At 39.6% G+C, this 17,776-nt stretch overlaps 1 protein-coding gene across 3 annotated transcripts in view; it reads left to right on the plus strand.

The window, feature by feature from the left end:
- LOC119732952 overlaps window positions 1–17,776 on the plus strand; it is a 243,974-nt gene that overhangs the window by 17,936 nt on the left and 208,262 nt on the right. For all 3 annotated transcript variants that reach the window (XR_005271660.1, XM_038206534.1, XM_038206535.1), the window contains exons 13-27: window positions 45–146; window positions 1,205–1,321; window positions 2,365–2,460; window positions 3,386–3,508; window positions 4,569–4,664; window positions 6,161–6,280; window positions 8,491–8,589; window positions 10,018–10,137; window positions 11,555–11,671; window positions 12,206–12,397; window positions 13,266–13,358; window positions 14,395–14,490; window positions 14,870–14,959; window positions 16,263–16,355; window positions 16,657–16,749. Coding sequence is in view for 2 of the 3 variants with exons in the window: in XM_038206534.1 (XP_038062462.1) it covers window positions 45–146; window positions 1,205–1,321; window positions 2,365–2,460; window positions 3,386–3,508; window positions 4,569–4,664; window positions 6,161–6,280; window positions 8,491–8,589; window positions 10,018–10,137; window positions 11,555–11,671; window positions 12,206–12,397; window positions 13,266–13,358; window positions 14,395–14,490; window positions 14,870–14,959; window positions 16,263–16,355; window positions 16,657–16,749 (1,647 nt within the window). In the remaining variant the exon portion in view is untranslated. The remainder of the gene's footprint in view (window positions 1–44; window positions 147–1,204; window positions 1,322–2,364; window positions 2,461–3,385; window positions 3,509–4,568; window positions 4,665–6,160; window positions 6,281–8,490; window positions 8,590–10,017; window positions 10,138–11,554; window positions 11,672–12,205; window positions 12,398–13,265; window positions 13,359–14,394; window positions 14,491–14,869; window positions 14,960–16,262; window positions 16,356–16,656; window positions 16,750–17,776) is intronic.

The following is a 17,776-nucleotide window of genomic DNA, read 5'->3' on the forward strand; positions in this document are numbered from 1 at the left end:
TGGAAACACAAACTGATGCCTTCCCCACGTCTTTTTTGTTGTAGTTTTACCCAGTTCCTGTCAGCCTGCATGTCTCAACGGTGGCCAGTGCGTGGATGGACAATGTCAGTGCACTGCAGGATTCACTGGGACATCCTGTTCATCAGGTAAGTTGCAAGTGCAATGCTACATGAAGAGGGCCATTATCGTTGACCAGGCCCCTAACCGGTTTTAAACCAGATGTTTAAAACTGCTCCACCACACTAATGTCCTATTCATAAATACTGTTCTTGTCAAACTTTTTTTCAAAAACTTCAGAAAATTGACAAAATGTTTGTATGCAAAACAAGACTGCGTCTTGACCTCGAGATTCTGACCATTCTGCAGGTGCCTTCTACATCGGGTCATTGGTAACAAGTTGTCATAGACATCTGTAAATAAAACCTAGACACGACATCTATTTATGCTTTACATTGTGAATTGAGCAAACATGGGCTGCCTCACGCGTCTTGTAACGATATGTTGCACGATGCGCGAATGTCCTGCGTTTTCGAATGATCATCACTTTTTAAATAACCCACGATGAGCATATTCTGTAAGTGAAGCAGTTTGCTGACAGTTTTGAGAGCCAATGTCATGTCTACAATCCCGTCCAAAACTCGCTGCCCCCCCCCCCCCCCCCGACCCCTAGCCAATGTCTCTCATTGCGCAGTCTGTACTGAAGTGCGAGATGACAACATTGATGTGGAGAGGAGTGGTGTGAACCAGGGGAGCAGGGGACTGGGGGAGGGTATGCTTATTGTGATATTTTCCAACGATTTGGGTGGGTTTTATTTTATCTTTTTGCCCGTCATTGTGTCACAAAAACATGGCGTTCAAATGACCAATCAACAGCTTAGTCCAGATTTCGGAATGAAATGAAGTCATGATTTTCGTAAAGTCAAATCCCATTGGATGGCTCGCGGGGTCGCATAAATTTGCATGCTTAGATATATCAGACGTTGGACCGGGGAGAGAGGGGGCTCTGTTGGATAATGGGTGATGCTCAGAATAGACTAGTTCCTGCCCCCATCAGAATCAACCGGTTGAGATTGGGAACCAGTCTACTCACTTGGTGGATCTGTTTCTGTGCGAAAGCAACATTAAAGCCTTGTAGAACGTTGCAGATGCCGAAAATATGTAAACAAATGTATGTTCTGTATGTGTTTTCACTTGTAATTTCCAGATAAGAATGAATGTTTGAACCACGAGTGCGAGCACCATTGCCAAAACACATTCGGTAGTTTCCAGTGTCTATGCAGAGGTGGCTACACAATCAACGCAGATGGGGAAACATGCAGTGGTAAGTTGTTAACTTCATTTCGTTGTGTGGCGTCATGTACGTGAAACATGTGTTTTTAATGTCAAAAGATTGTATCTCGCTTAAGATAACACGGATGTACACACAAAGTCAATGGACGTCGCGATATGTAAGATACGACCTTGTTTCACGGAGCGTATTCGCTCGAGATAAGACTTTGTTGCAGAATTGAGTTATGACCTTGTTGCACTGATACGACAGGTTTAGTTTTTTAAAGGCATAGAGTATCATTTTCTGTTCATGCAATTTGTTTGTTTCCAGTAATAACACCACTCAAAATGCAAATCAGGCAAGTTTTAGCTCCGTGGATATTACACTCTGCGAATAAACAGTGAAAAGCATGCACAATCTTTAGATCACAAAACACGGTTTTGTCCATATACATGTAGCACTCTGTATTCCCCGAAAAAACAGTCAATTGAATGATGCTTTATTAAGCCCAGGGGTGTGGAATCTCAGCTTTAAAGCTGATTTCAGCTTTTTTTGTTTTGGATTTCAGCTTTTTTTCCCTCACTTAACTGTGTACAAAGGTATAGGAGATTTCCAGAGTTCAGCTTTTTTACACCCTTTTCAGGTGTTTTCAGCTCTTTTTATCAATGGTCACTCACACCCCATAACAATATTTTTGTGCTGAACTAAGACTTTCTGGCCCATCTTGACTAGTCATGCCTTGTCATGCCTTGTCATGTTGGATTACCTCTTTATATTTGGTCTATCAGTTTTGGCACATCCTTTATAGGGCAACTCCAGCATTATGAAAGGAAGTGTATGTAATACCTGTGACAGCCAACTCACCATGATATCTAACGAATGATTCAGAGAAGTGATCCCAAACTCCTAGTCAGTAATCTCCTTGACCATTACTAGATGATGGATGTATAAGATCGGAAACAGACATGTTTAGGTTTATTCACTGAGCTCTTACAATCTCTGTCCCAGACATTACATGGAATTGCCTTATACAAAGTTTGCTTGCAAAAAAAATCTTTAAGAAAAAATTACTCTTGTTGTTTAATGCTTGACAGAGATTGGCTGTTTCCCGCCATGTATGAACGGAGCCTCCTGTGCCAACAAAGTCTGCGTCTGCCCTGACGGCTTCAGTGGACCAAACTGCCAGACAGGCGAGTAGCTAGCCAAATCCGGATATTTGTGTTTTATGAGAGTCGCCCATCACAAGCCCTTAAAGGCATTTACTCTTCATATACGATCATTCGCTCTTCATGCATGTTCGTTTCAAATGTTTTAACACCACTCAAAATCCAAAGAAAAATGTTCAAAACCTAACCTGTTATTACATATTACATTTGTCAAGAAAACAGTGAAAAGCCATGCACAACCTTTTGATCACGAAACATGATTTCATTCATAGAACTCTTCATTCCAAAAATCAGTCAGTTGACTGATCGTTGGAAATCACCTACATTTCTTCTTTTCTTCTGAATGACAGCTAGCTAGATGGAATAATTTTATGTGGTGTTTAGTACTAATGCGATCTTTAATCTAATTAAGCTTTTTGATAAAAATCAGTAGATTACTTTTGGGATAAATTCAAATGATGCTATGTGCCTTTAAGGACCACTCGAGTTGAGGGCTACGTAAAGAAGGGATAGAAAAAGAAAAAGAAAGAAAAAATCATGTAAGTAGAAAGATAATCTTGTGCTTGAACTGACATAGATCAAATTCAACTAGAAAACAAGATACAGGTAAGGAGTTACATAGTAAGGCAGTGCATGTGAAAAGGTGTATAAATACTACTTCGACATGCTTTGGAACAATTACTGCACATAGGTGTTGATGGATAGAGAAGCTCGTTCCTATTTTGCCATTTCATGACCTTTATATTTGTGGTAAACACATTTTCAAGCCCAAAAGGGCACGTTCCATTAGAACTGCTCCTTTAATATTGGAAAAGGTCGCAATATGTATCGGAAGAGTCTGGAGAACCTTTATATGATTTCCTATATACTTTTCCTTGCTTTGTCCAACTGTAGTACATTCAAGTCAATAACAAGCATAACTTAACTATATGTTTTTCTGTGTCCTTAGACATCAATGAATGCGCAGTCAGCAATGGCGGCTGTGAGTACATATGCAGGAACACCTATGGCAGCTATGTGTGTTTCTGCCCCCGGGGTGCAACACTGAGTCCTGACATTCACTCTTGTTCAGGTAAGACACTCATGTCCACGCTATTCTACAAAAGTCCACAAAAGTCCACTAAAGCCCACAAAAGTCCTCAGAAATCCTCAAAAAGTTATCACAAATTCTCAAATGTTTTAAAGAGTGCTTGGAAGTCCCCGAAAGTCCCCCAAAAGTCCTCAAAAGTTTACTTTATTCCAAAAAAGTTCAAAAGTTATCAGAGTCCTCACAAGTCATCAAAAGTCCTCACAAGTCATCAAAAGTCCTCTCAAGTTATCAAAAGTCCTCACAAGTCATCAGAGTCCTCACAAGTCATCAAAAGTCCTTGCAAGTTATCAAAAGTCCTCACAAGTCATCAAAAGTCCCCACAAGTCATCAAAAGTCCTCACAAGTCATCAAAAGTCCTCTCAAGTTATCAAAAGTCCTCACAAGTCATCGGAAGTCCTCACAAGTCATCAAAAGTTCTCACAAGTTATTAAAAGTTCTCACAAGTTATCAAAAGTCATCACCAGTCATCAGAAGTCCTCAAAATCATCACAAAGTCTAAAAGAAACCCTCAAAAGTCATCAGAGTCATCACTAGTCTTCAAAAGGCCTCCAAGTCCTCACAAGTCATCAAAAGTCCTCGAAAGACTCTACATGTTGTCACAAGTCCTCACATGTCATAAAAGGTTCTCACAAGTCCTTACAAGTTATTATTTTATATCTTATATTACTTGTGACCAGACTCATGAGATAACTGGTAATACAAATTACTTGGCAGTGGCAAGCAGTGCCACTGCCAAATGGGAAGGGACTTTTAGCAGCTTATATAGGTGTGTGTGTCATTTTGAAATGTAGACATGTAATTTTTAGGCAGCCTGATGCTGATTGATTGATTCTTATATTGATTAATTGATACCAGCAGATTGACCAATGTATTGATTAACTTTAATTATAATGTTTCCAACTATTGCATCCATCATTTATTTGATGATCAAATAATAATTGATGAATTGATAACTGCTTTATTGATGGACAGTGACTGAAAAAGGAGTCAGTGATTGATTAGTTATTGATTGATTCACTGATTGATTTATTTACGCCCCCAGGAGTGACCTGTAACCCACCCTGTAATAACAACGGCACCTGTGTCAACAGAATGTGCCGGTGCCCATCTGGTTTCACTGGTCCCACCTGTCTGCAAGGTAATACACTGATGATGTTCCTAAAGTTTAAAAGACAGGTCCACATGCGTACATAAAATCTGACAAGCACGCATGCGTGTATGACACGTGCTACTGGAAAATACATTGTGGTATTGGGAAAGGTCACATGTTTTATTATTCACATGCGCAGTGGGCGTGGCCTAATGCAATGCATGTTATTATTATTATTGTTTATTCGACCTCAACAGCACAAAAACAAGAACAGACAAAATATATATACAAGTACAGAACAAATCCAAAAACTATAGAAATACAAAAATAACAAGACAAGTACAGACCAAAAACTACATGTGCAACAAAGACGATTACAGCAGGACAACTAGATGAGCATATACATGTAGTGAACTTATGTAAAAACATGTCAGCCTTTTGTGCACACTTGTTGGACATGTATCATAACCGGCCGTGAATGGTCAAAACTGGGAGATGATCACGTGGACAGATCCTTCAGGCCCCGCCCACTGCACACCTGTGCAATGTCATGTCTCATGTCTGTGTGCAATGACTGGTCTCTAGTCATCTTCAGCACTGGGAGATGTTCGAGTAGACGGATCTGTCAGGCACCGCCTACTGCACACCTGCACAATGACACATGCGCTGTCCATCGATTGCATGCTCCAGCCAAGCGTGCATTATGCATGGAATGCATGGAATGCATGTCAGCATTTGTGCACACTTGTTGGGCATGTGTCATAGCCGTGAATGGTCGAAACGTACATCTGGGTATAATGGATTGGTCTATTGTGCCCGTTGCAGTTAAATGATGACAAAAAATTAAATACACAAGTATCAAAAATTGATACTTGTGTAGGCAATAAGTGCATTAGGCAACAAGTACATTTCGCAATAAGCCAGTTCGGCATTCCAAAAAAGTCTTGTGCACAGCAAGCCTATATCGATTTGTTTCGGGTTAACCGCAGCAGATAAATGCACACAAGGTTGTGGGGGACTTTGTAACCGAATCTGCATTCTTTGCGATTTTCATGCAATCGAAAAGAGAATGAACTTTAGCTTGCACAAAATGTTTTGACACACAAGACACCTAAAAACACTTCGCTGTCCGAACTTTTTTTCTTCATAATGTTATGCTTCAGAACACGGTGATCTCTTCAATTTTGCTGGTACCCTGCTATGCTTTTGCACGATACAATGAAATGTTTATCCCAAAAGAAAAATCGGCAAATCTTGATGTGCATATGCGCAGTTGGAATACTGAACTCACTTATTCTGTCACGTTACACTTTGTAAATGTGTCACTTACACTTTGTAAATGTGTCACGTACAATTTGTAAGTGTGTTAAGTCTACACTGGTCAACACCGTGCACGCCAAGCAAATTGATGAGATATCTAATTGGACGCACTGTCAATTATCGACGTAGAAGTAGAAGTTACCATTACCATTCTGAATCATTCAAATAGAATTGTGTGCCCTCCGGGACCAGCTCTTTACCAGGCTTGCCTTGTCTTGTTTCAGATATCAATGAGTGTGTTTCCAACAACCCCTGTGCCTACCAATGCCTGAACACATACGGCGGGTACGAGTGCGTTTGCCCTGATGGAACACGCCTGGGTGTTGATAAAAGATCATGTGAAGGTTAGTGTAAAAGCTGTGCTGCATATTCAGATACCCATATCCAGATATATTCAGATATTCATATAGGGCCTACTTACACTTTGAATGAAAATGAACTTAATATTAAAGGTATAGTCCATCATTTGTAATTTGTGCATATTGTTCGTTTGAAGCAACAAAAGTGCTCAATTTCTGAAGAAGGATGCTGAACAACCAATCTGAAGAACTTTCAGCTTAGCTTCAGCTGCATTTTTCGAGAAAAACATTCTGGGATCTCAATTTCAAATCAAAAGTTGCTGAGTCATGTTTTGAATTGGGCCTGAATTCAGCGTCCGAAACACGTTCTCACTGAGCCGATTGCAGCTACGCGATATTGCGCACTGATCCGATGCATTATAGCAACCATGCGCACATGTGCATTGTGTCAATGCTTGCACGCACTTCGCCGAATAAAAAAAGAACTATTAAAGGAATTTCCAACGGTGCTTCTTAAGACGCACCGTTGGAAAGGCCTTCTTTCGTTGATTTCTTCATAATGACAGCTTGCCAGAAAGAATAATTTCACAGGGAGTTTAGTCCCCTTACTATCTTTCAACCAAGTATGTTTTTCAACAATAATTACACCAGTTACTTTTTGGATAGATGCAAATGATGGACTCTGGCTTTAAGTTTGTCTGTCTAGTAACACAGCTAGGTGGTTACAAAAGATAGTGTGAAGGCAAGTAAGGCTATGCTGTATATTCTAACATGTTGGTAAGGAGAATACACAAGAAAGTGTGGATGCATAATTTAAGAATTCACTAGGCACGAAGGGCTGAGTGAATTCTTATATAAAGAATCCACACTTGCTAGGGTATTTTCTGACTTAAAGAGGTTGTGGAATGCTCGAAGACATTTCCGTCGTTTTTCGGGTATATGTAGCCTAAGGTGTGATGAAATAAAAACGACTTTTGTGTCTGTCGTGAAATGAGTACAAAAGGTACTTTTGAGAGCTGTTTTTCAGGTCCTGTTTCGACCCGAACGTGCAATTTGTGTAAAAGTCAACGTTGGGGGCAGCAAACAAAACATAGTAAATCGTGACGTAATCAACAGGACTTGTTTATACTATGCTGCATTGGGAGTCCTGTTTATTATGTCACGATTTACTATGTTTTGTTTGCTGCCCCCAACGATGACTTTTACACAAAATGCACCTTCGGGTCGAAACAGGACCTGAAAGACAGCTCTCAAAAAGAACCTTTTGTACTCATTTCATGACAGACACAATAGTCGTTTTTATTTCATCACACCTTGGGCTACATATACCCGAAAGATGACGGAAATGTCTTCGAGCATTCCACAACCTCTTTAAATCATTGCCTCAAAAAAAGCATTGTCATTAACGGTCAAGTGAGTGGAGATGAAAAGACTTGCATATCTCGTATCGTGAACATTTAATAAGACATAATTTACACTCAAGCCAGTTTTTTCGGCTCTTATTTAATCAAGCTTTTCGTAGTAGTAGTCGATTTGAATCAAATGAGAACAAAAATGGGCAATGTTTAAAATGTATTGAGTATGTGTTAAAAAAGAAAAAAATTCATGTGTGATAAGTTTAATGAGGTCTACACGGCTGTATATGTTTTTAGTATCATTGTTCAAAGTGTGGATTCGTAATTCTGAATCCACACTTTACTAAAGATTTGTAATTCCGAATCCACATTTGTGAGCAGTGTAACAGATTTGTAGTTCCGAATCCACACTATTAACAATAGTGTGACGTCATAGCAATAGTTTAAGTATTCATATACCTTTGTATTTGAATATTAGGAAAATATCTTACTTGAAGTAATTCATTTTGATGAAAAGAAAATCACAAACTTTCTCAGATGGGACTCAAACCCAAGTCCACAAACTTACAAGTGCAGTTGTGGATTTGTTATTCCGAATCCACACTTTACTAAAGATTCGTCGTTCTGATTCCACACTTTGTGACCAGTGTAACAGATTCCTAGTTCCAAATCCACACCTTTAACAATAGTGTGATGTCATAGCAATGGTTTAAGTATTCATATACCTTTGTATTTGAATATTAGGAAAATATCTTACTTGAAATAATTCATTTTGATGAAAAGAAAATCACAAGCTTTCTCAGAGCGGACTCAAACCCAAGTCAACAAACTTACGTCCACAAACTTACTAGTGCAGTTGTATTAACAGCTTTGAATACATTTGCTGTTTGTTGTTTGAAGGTGTGTTTGAGTGTAGTCCAGTATGTCAGAATGGAGGCACGTGTCGCGCAGGCTCATGCATCTGTCCGGAGGGCTTCACCGGAGAAACATGTGTCATTGGTAAATTTTAAACTCTCTTATGGTTTCATAAGGAAATAAATACAGTGTAATACAGTATGATACATCAGTTAAAGGGAATATACAACATTTGCAAACATCAAAAAATATCACTACCAAGTTTTAACAAATACCTCACTAGGATGTTGGTAAATGACAGTCTAAAGCACCCTGTAAAATAATGGCACCTGGTGTGAAGTCATTTTCAAGAAAATGGTATTTTTGTATAAATTTCCAACGGTGGTCGGCCGCCCACCGTTGGAAAAACCTTACTATTTTTCAACTACTGCTCCAAATTCACCATTTTTTCACTCCAAATTTTGTTTGCTATTGGTAACATGTTAATGAACGGGTGCAGGCCAGCTAGACTGGTTCCCTTACCTTACAATTTTTCGGCATCTATAAATTGATCCATTTTATCTTTAGTGGAGTCAGGGAACCAGATTTCTCCACCATTTGTGAGTTTCGTGGTTTTTCCAGCATTTTCGAACACAAAACTTCAAACATGTCAGTGTAACAATGTTTTTATCTATTTTAGTATTAACCCCTCAAAAAGTTCATTTCTGAGAATTACAGCAAAAGCCAATGATGTATATTCCCTTTAAATACTTGCAAGTACCGGTACATGTAATAAATTCTGTACTGATACTGTTAATGCTGTGCGGCTTACAAAAGCCATAGGAGAACAGATTTTGGATGCACATGGGTTCATGCATGCCAAGAGCTTGGAGTATAGCCGACTTGTGATTGGGCTGATCACAAGGTATTCACAAGTCAATGAAAAGTTCTCCGCCAGTCACATCAGTAGTCAAACACGGTCTACAAAACTAACTCAAGTACAGGTCGATGAGATCGTATCAAATCACAAATTGAGTCACAAGTGGAGTCACAACTGAAGTCACAAGTCAATGACAAATCAATCACAAAGCATTGGCAAGTCAGTTACAAATCAAAAAGTCAATCACAAGTCAATTCCATGCAAATTCATCACAAGTCACAGATCAATCACACGTCTTTCTCAGGTCAATCACAAATCAATCACTGATCAATCATGAGTCAAATCACAGTTGAATCATGACAATAACAAATCAACATGCAGATCATTATTATTATTATTATTATTATTATTATTATTTATTCGGCCAAATAACAAGATACAACAAGCAATCCACAAAAGTAAACAAAACTAAACAGAAACAATCCAATCCAAGCTGGCCAGGATTGACAAAAGTATAATAAAACACTGTGACTCGAAAGCCTGTCAATCCTAACTTGAATAGTACATGTAACATACAAAAATACATTTTAAATAGATATAAAGTTCAATGAAAAATAAGACCGCCTTAAAAATAATACTTAAAAAGATAATTAGATTCAAAGGATTAAACCAAAAATGAAATCCCATGAAATGTGTTTTTTTCTTTGATGCAGATATTGACGAATGTGAGGATGCGGCCCGCTGCGGATTCCAGTGCAACAATTACTATGGCGGTTACGAATGTCTGTGCCCGCCGGGATTCATGCTAGCAGAAGATGGTAGAAAGTGTGTGGGTAAGGAATCAGGCAAAGATTGGGAGTGTGACATGGCTTTTCCTGGTCGCACAGGGCCAACTCCGTCTCCTCTTTGTACCTATTTCACTGACTGACTGACTCGCTGTCACTTGTGACTAAGCCTGGTTGGTTGCTGGTGAAGACAGCTGGGCAGTGCTATCATATAGGGCTACCCTGTAAAGGTTCAATCTAGCCCATTGCACAGAGTGTCCCAAAAAATGTCCCTCTCAGCGTTGTACCAGAATTCGAAAAAAAGAAGAAACATTACTTCTACTTTTCTTACATAATTGTGAAGCATATTTATTGTGCAATTTTCTGTAAACATTTCCATCGGATTCGATTCATAGGTTTTCCAAATAAAGGCTATTATGTAACAGTAGTATTCTGCACCATTCCAAGTTTATGATTTAGCCTAAACTGGCTTTTTTATTAAATGACTAAATTACACAGGAGGAATACCATTGTTGACACTTCTCATTGTTGACTGTGGCTATTTGCTATGATATATCTTCTTTAATTATAACAAAGGAGTGTCTCAAACACCTGTTATAACAGTTCAAAGTGATTCAGGTTATTCAGGCAGGGGCGGGCCTGAGAAGACAGAGAGACACATTGTGTACGCTCTCAATGTATGTATTGTCAAACTTGGAATGGAGCAAAATGGAATAAAGGTAAGGGGACGAACCTGTGTTAACAGGAACGGAGTGCCCATCTCTCTTTCATTAGCGATTGGGCCAGACTCATATGCTGCTGTGGGGGGATCGCCACACCTCCTTTACAGCGAGTATGTTACCTTCCCAGCATTGAATAATGCCGGTACCCATTTGACACCTGGGTTGAGAGGAGTAATTGAGGTAAACCGCCTTACACAAGGGCACAACATGCAGGGCCACGGCGGGGCTCGAACCCACAACCTCATGATCATGAATCCTGTGCTTCACCGCTAGACCACATGTGCCCAAAATGGAATAGTGTTACATAAATGGCCTTTGTTTCAAAACCACTAGACCGAATCCAACAAAATATTCACACAAGAAAGAAAATGTTTGGGCTCATCAATTCTATAACTGAATTTGAGAATTTTCATAAATTACGAGAATTCTGATACACCCTGCAGAGAGGGACATTTTCTTGGGACACCCTGTATGCACCAGATGCATGAAAAAACTTCCTGCGAATAGCCATTCTGAATCAATTGAATATTATTTTGTAGACTCTGGGACCAGCTTTGCTATGCTTGCTCTAGTTACACCCAAGTCATATATATTTTTGCAGTTAGTCAAAAAGATAACTGTAAGGAAAGATTTGAACCATCGCAGCGTAATTTTTGTTTTTTGTGAGCATCACAGAACGTGAAATAAAAAATGTGGAATTCTTAGTAGCAGAATTTTATTTCTCAATTTTGTTGTTGTTGAAGATGAGAATGAGTGTCCCAAAGTCTTCTGTGAGTATCAGTGCGAGAACACACCAGGCAGCTACCGATGCGTCTGCCCTGAGGGACAACGCCTTGCTCCTAACGGCAGAACATGTCTGGGTGAGTCTGTGATGTCAAGCACAAGTCAATCACAAGTCAATCAGGAGTCAATTACAAGTCAGTTTCAAGTCAATCAGAAAGCAATCACAAGTCAACCATATGTCAATCGGAAGCCAATTACGAGACAATCTCAAGGCAATCATCAGTCAATCAAAATTCAATCACAAGTCAATCACAAGGCAATCACAAATCAAGCACAAGTCAATCACAAGGCAATCATAAGTCAATCACAGGTCTGTGTTATGTCAATCACAAGACAGTTGCAAGTAAATCACAAGTCAATCACAAGACATGTTCAAGTCAATCACATCACAAGTCAGTCACAAATCAAGCACAAACCAATGAAAAAAATTGCACAAGTCAATCACAAGACATTTAAAAGTCAATCTCACAAGTAAGTCATAAGTCAATCTCAGTCAATCCCAAGTCAACCACATGTCAGTCTCAAGTCAATCACATGTCAATTACATGTAATTGTATGACAATTAAACAAGGAGAGAGGGAAATCTGTATGTTTGTCTTTCTGTCAATTAGACCTTCCCTGCATTCCTGCCTGTCGTTTTGGCGTCTGCGAGGCCGGTGTGTGCCAGTGCTCCATCGGTTACACCGGTGCTGACTGTAGTATCCCAACGCGATGCGAGCAACCCTGCGCCAATGGTGGAACGTGCAGTCGCGGGGTGTGCCAGTGCGCGGATGGGTTCAGCGGCGAGTTCTGCCAAACCAAAGGTAATTCTGTTTTTGTCGGACAAACTGACTCCATGCATGAACATTACATGAGCTTTGTGACCAATGTTGAGAGCCCCAGTGGGAGGAATGCACCATGAGCATGCACACAGTCGTGTTTTACCATTACTCTCGAGGACAAGGCTTTGTATTTCCCTTTATTCATATAATATAACACTATCCCATAAACTAAGCACACAAATTCACGTGCGAGGACCGTTTTTAACAAACATTTTCATTCGAGGACAACAAAGAACCTAGTGTTCTCTCTTCATGTGTCTGTAATCCGGATGTATGCAATACAAGAGCACTGATTCGTGCGCATATTGTAGTGTGAAGTACGCACAAATAATGTAATTATGAATATGCACAAACCAGTAGCGTCTTCGTGTAAGCGTTAGGTGCCATCAGCAATGCTTACAAGAGTTCCTCAACATGGTCTCCCCAACTTTACCTTTGCATTTATTGAGGGGTACCGGTGGACAGTGTCCATGGAGCGTGCAAGTCTTGCCAGTTAACGTTCACTTTTTTTGTAAACGTCTTGGCTCAAAATACTTACTAGTGTAGTCCCAGACTCTGGTCTGTGTATCAACTCAATTGTTATCATCACAAACAATGGAATGTTGAGGTTGGAATTTTTCATTTTATTTTAGTCATCAAAGTGGCAATATTTTCAATTGTTGTAATTAAATGAAAGTTGACCCTTTTTGTTGTTGGTCAATTCGCAAACAACACGCTGGGCAATCTCAGACTCTTTATCAGTAGTGAAATAATTTGAAGCAAGTTTTAGACTACTGATTGTTTTGCCAAGACTTATTGAATCAATATGAGTTTTTCTTTTTTGTCGTCTTTTGTTATATCTGCCGTGCAGTGTGTCGCCCAGCCTGCTTGAATCTGGGCATGTGTGTGGAGGGAATCTGCGTCTGTCCTGATACCCACACTGGAGACTTCTGCCAATTCAAAGGTGAGATGACCAACTTCTCTGATCAAGATACGTATCAACTATCAAGAACCTTGGGCTGACTTTTGATTGAATTGTGATTTGCTTTTCAATAAGCCATTTTGGTATTCCAACTATACATACTCACTTTAAGACTTCACTTGTCTCTTTTAAATAATCTGCATTAATGGTCGGTCCATACTCGGCACGAAAGCAAACGCGAATTTGAATCTTTGACGTCACGGTAAATTTTTTGGGCTGCAAATTCTCGAAAGGTGTACACATTTCAATTCCCGGGTAAGTTTCGCAGTGAATGTTTCATGACGAAGTAGCTTCGCATTCGCGTTTGTGTGAAGTATGGAATGATCTTTATGCATACAAATCTACAGAAGTAAAAGTAAAGTCTGTCACGAGCCAATGTGGCCCATCAGGCCGGCGTTTATCTCCATTTTCAGTTGCATGAAACTACTGAGAGTATTTCTACTCCCCCTGGATGGGATGCTAGTCCAACGCAAGGTTACTCCCCAGCTAATGCCGGTACCCATTTATACTCCTGGGTGGAGAGAGGCAAGTGGGGATGAACTGGCTTACCCGAGGATACAATCAACAGAAGGCACCAATGAAATTCGACAAAAACTTGTTGTTCTGCCTAAAGAAAATCTACAAAACCTTTTGACTGCACTGTGTTTCAGAGTATTTCTTGTACCTCATTGGTTTTTTGCGAACTCCATTTCCATGTTCTTTTCTGATTGCATGAAAAAGTTTTAGATTGAAAGTTTGGTTTACCGTCCCCCATGGATTGATGCTCATTTGTGTTCTGCATTTATTAATATGTCAAAATTGGCAAATGTTAAAAGTGCGCTTACAATACTTATTTTTACATTGCAACTTTTGGCGAATGTGTTGTCAGTCAATGTTTTTACCACAACTGACTGAACTCAGCCTTAATGTTAACATATGTGGTGCGATAATGCATAACAATATTCCAAAAGTATAAAAAGTTGAGTAAGATGGTTTTAGAAATTAATTTTCAAAATGGTCATTTTTGTTTCTTTCCAAGCCTGTAAGCGGGAATGTCTTAATGGCGGCATATGCAACTTTGACGGTATTTGCAACTGTGAGGAGGGTTTTGTTGGAGAATTCTGTGGAATTAAAGGTTAGAGTTTTAAATTCATTGGGGTTAACATGTTGGATGTTAAATGTGTAGATACCACTGGAGTATAATAAATTACTCCAGAGCTATTAAGTTCAGTTTTTCTATATGCAATTAAGCCTACTGGGCACTTCCATGTTTGTGCACAATCCTATATGCTTAAGCTCAACATGTTGTAGGCAATGGTTATATGGGTTCTTCAGTTAATAAATATTTTGTGATACAATGTAGCACAGGTGCTACTGGGTTAATTATTTTGGTATAAAAAATCAGTGCAAAATCCACACAAATCGTGACTTTCGTTTACCAAAGTAATGTCAGGATTATGCATGTATCAGATTAGACCAGGCATTAACAAACTGTGTTTTGATTACCATTTTAGTGTGTCAGCCAGCGTGTGTCCATGGTGTATGCATCAATGGCGTCTGTCAGTGCAATGGCGGATACACGGGAGATGATTGCAACGTGAAAGGTCAGATGCCCAAACTTCTTATTCTATTAATCTGTTGCTTCTGACGCATAGGCCTTTTAATCTGAGTCATTGTGTGTATTCTAGTGACAAGACCATTTAGATTGAAATTCAAAAGTTTTTGATTAGAATGAGTCTTCGAAAGTATTCATGCTATGAGCCCCGCTTATAAGAGAAAACCTTAGTACAGAGCTTATATTCAGGTATTTGCAGAAGCCTATACCAGGATTTCAACATTATCAACATTGAATCCCACTGGGGGACTTTAAAACTGGTTGGATGGCCACACCCAGCAGGAAACAATTGTGCTGCGATCAAGCTAAATGAGTTGTTTTGTCGACCCTGGTGGTTTTTTTTTTACAGATTTGAAAAGAGCACAATCTCAGCATAAATGCTGTTAGTTCAAAAATTATACAAGTCAGAACACCAAGAGATGTGATGAAGTGATATGACAAAGTGGCCCCATTTTGGCCTGAATCTCCAAATGAAAGTTCCCGACAAGCAACTCATTTAGCTTGATGGCATCACAATTATTATCACTTGACTGAATGACATGCTAGTTTTGCCTAAATCCTTTTTGAGTGGCATTATATCCAGTGCCATATTTGTTCATGTCCAGTAATAAAACCATCTATTATATTTTGATTGTTTAAATTAGGGAATAAACAACAGAAATCTTAATTTTTATGTGCATTGTGTATGCAATGTACATTGTACTTGTATTACATACATGCGGAGGACAGCAACATAAAGAGAGAACATTAAGCTTCTTTGTTGTCCTCAAATGTACATGTACATCGTTTTTTTGAGAACGGTCCTCTACATAAGTCTGTTTGCTTTAATAGTCTGTTGGCGAGTGTAATATTATAGGAACAATGGGAAACACAATGCCCTGTCCTTGGATGTAATGGTAAAGCATGAATGTGTGTTACACTCATACGGTGCACTGTGTGAGTGTAAGGTACCATTGAGAAAGCATATTGTCGTGTCCGTGCAATAAATTCGTATCTCCTAAAATGGCGTGTGACGTCATGTACGTGAAATGCGAGTTTTCAATGTCAAAAGGTCGTATCTCGCTTTAAATAACCCGGATGAACACACAAAGTCAATGGACGTCGCGATATGTGAGATACGACCTTTTTGCATGGAGCGTATTTGCGCCAGATACGACTTTGTTGCAGAATCGACAAGTGGTCTACCCCAGCTTTCTTTCTGTGATTGTTTAGGTGGTACTCCTGCACGGAATCCATAAACGAAACTCGGCCATTGTTTTTTTCTGATCGAGATGTTTAATCCTTTTTCACAGAGTGCCCCGTTGCCTGTCAGAATGGAGGAACCTGCTGGAACGGAACCTGTGTGTGTCCGTCTGGATTCACTGGGCTCTTCTGCGAAAGACTAGGTAAAATTTTGGCCAAACTCCTCAGCCCACATGTTAACAATTATTGTCTGAATGAAGAATCTTTTGCCTTTTTGTTACAGTCTTTATTAGGGGAGACTGTGAGGTTTACTTCAAGGTTTTGTTGGTTCAACTTTAAGTTACAGCTTGTTTAGTTTTGCATTCTTTTAGTGCTGGGCATTTTTAATAATAATTTATTATTTGATTATTGGAACATGGATGTTTTTGAAAATTCAACATTGAAATTGAGCCCGTAACTAAAGTTCTTTTCTTGTCTTGTGTGTATTTATTTTATTCTTTCCAGATTGTGAACAGCCTTGTTTGAATGGTGGTGTCTGCAACTTTGGAAGATGCAACTGCCCGCCACAGTTCCAAGGAGCGTACTGTCAAAACGAAGGTACGAAGATAAAAATAAAAAATGTGATGCTTATGTAGCCCCCTGGTAGCAGATGTTGATACAGTAATCTTCATTTTGCCCCCCTCCCCTCCCCCACAGCATATAAAGCTGGATATGCTGTTGCTCATGCGTACTAGTGCAAATGTCCTACCACAGAACTCGGCTTATCAGGGTTGGCACTTTGCTGCAGGTTTTTATTTTGGCTTTGGACTTATCATTACAAACAGTATGTACACGGCGAGTCGCAACATGAACAGCAGTATTAAACTTTATTAAGTCAGTTATTGATTACGTGAAGTGCATGTGGAACGGTTTGTGTCGCAGTAATTGCGTTTATCCCTTGCATGTGTGTATACGTATACGCCGTGTGTGTCAGTACAAGTCTACCATCGCCTGATCGCGCGGGCGCGCGCGCGTTGAGTTGTTACTTTGTAACAACACAGTGGTGGAGCGTAGCAGAATGATGTTCGCTGTATTTTATGGCGGCCAAAGGACTGTTGAGTAGACAAATTTGTTTGGTCCTTGGTACGGGGTATTAGTTTAACCAACTGCATTGAATGACCGATCAAAATGAAGCTTACAAAATCCTCTTTACAGTGCATTTATTACTTGAAGTAACGGCGTGTCATGAATCCGGGAACTTTCAGTGCAGTACGCACACTGCGGTAGCCCGCCGGTCACACTGTCAATTACGTGCAAATCTCTGTTGCTCATTCTGCTGTTAGTCAAAATGTGCGTGTTGTGACAAGTAGGGAAATGTACCAGGTACGGATGTTTAGTTGTTCATTTTGTAAAATTTTTCCTCCAGAATGTTTAAGTAATATATCTTCTAGTATAAACTCGGTGTGCATTAACCCTTACTCTCTGAGGGTAGTTTACTGCATGTCAGTTGGTTATGCCAATGCCCTCCAGCTGCAGTTTATTGGCAGATAGTTTTATTTAACAGTGAAGGCTCCAATTGGCAGGAGTTGGAGGCCCTGGAGGGTGCCTGATACTGACCAGCTGGGGGCACTCACTTTGTTATCAG

Source organism: Patiria miniata, unplaced genomic scaffold, assembly GCF_015706575.1.
Source record: "Patiria miniata isolate m_02_andy unplaced genomic scaffold, ASM1570657v1 HiC_scaffold_25, whole genome shotgun sequence".
In the NCBI taxonomy this organism is placed as follows: domain Eukaryota; kingdom Metazoa; phylum Echinodermata; class Asteroidea; order Valvatida; family Asterinidae; genus Patiria; species Patiria miniata.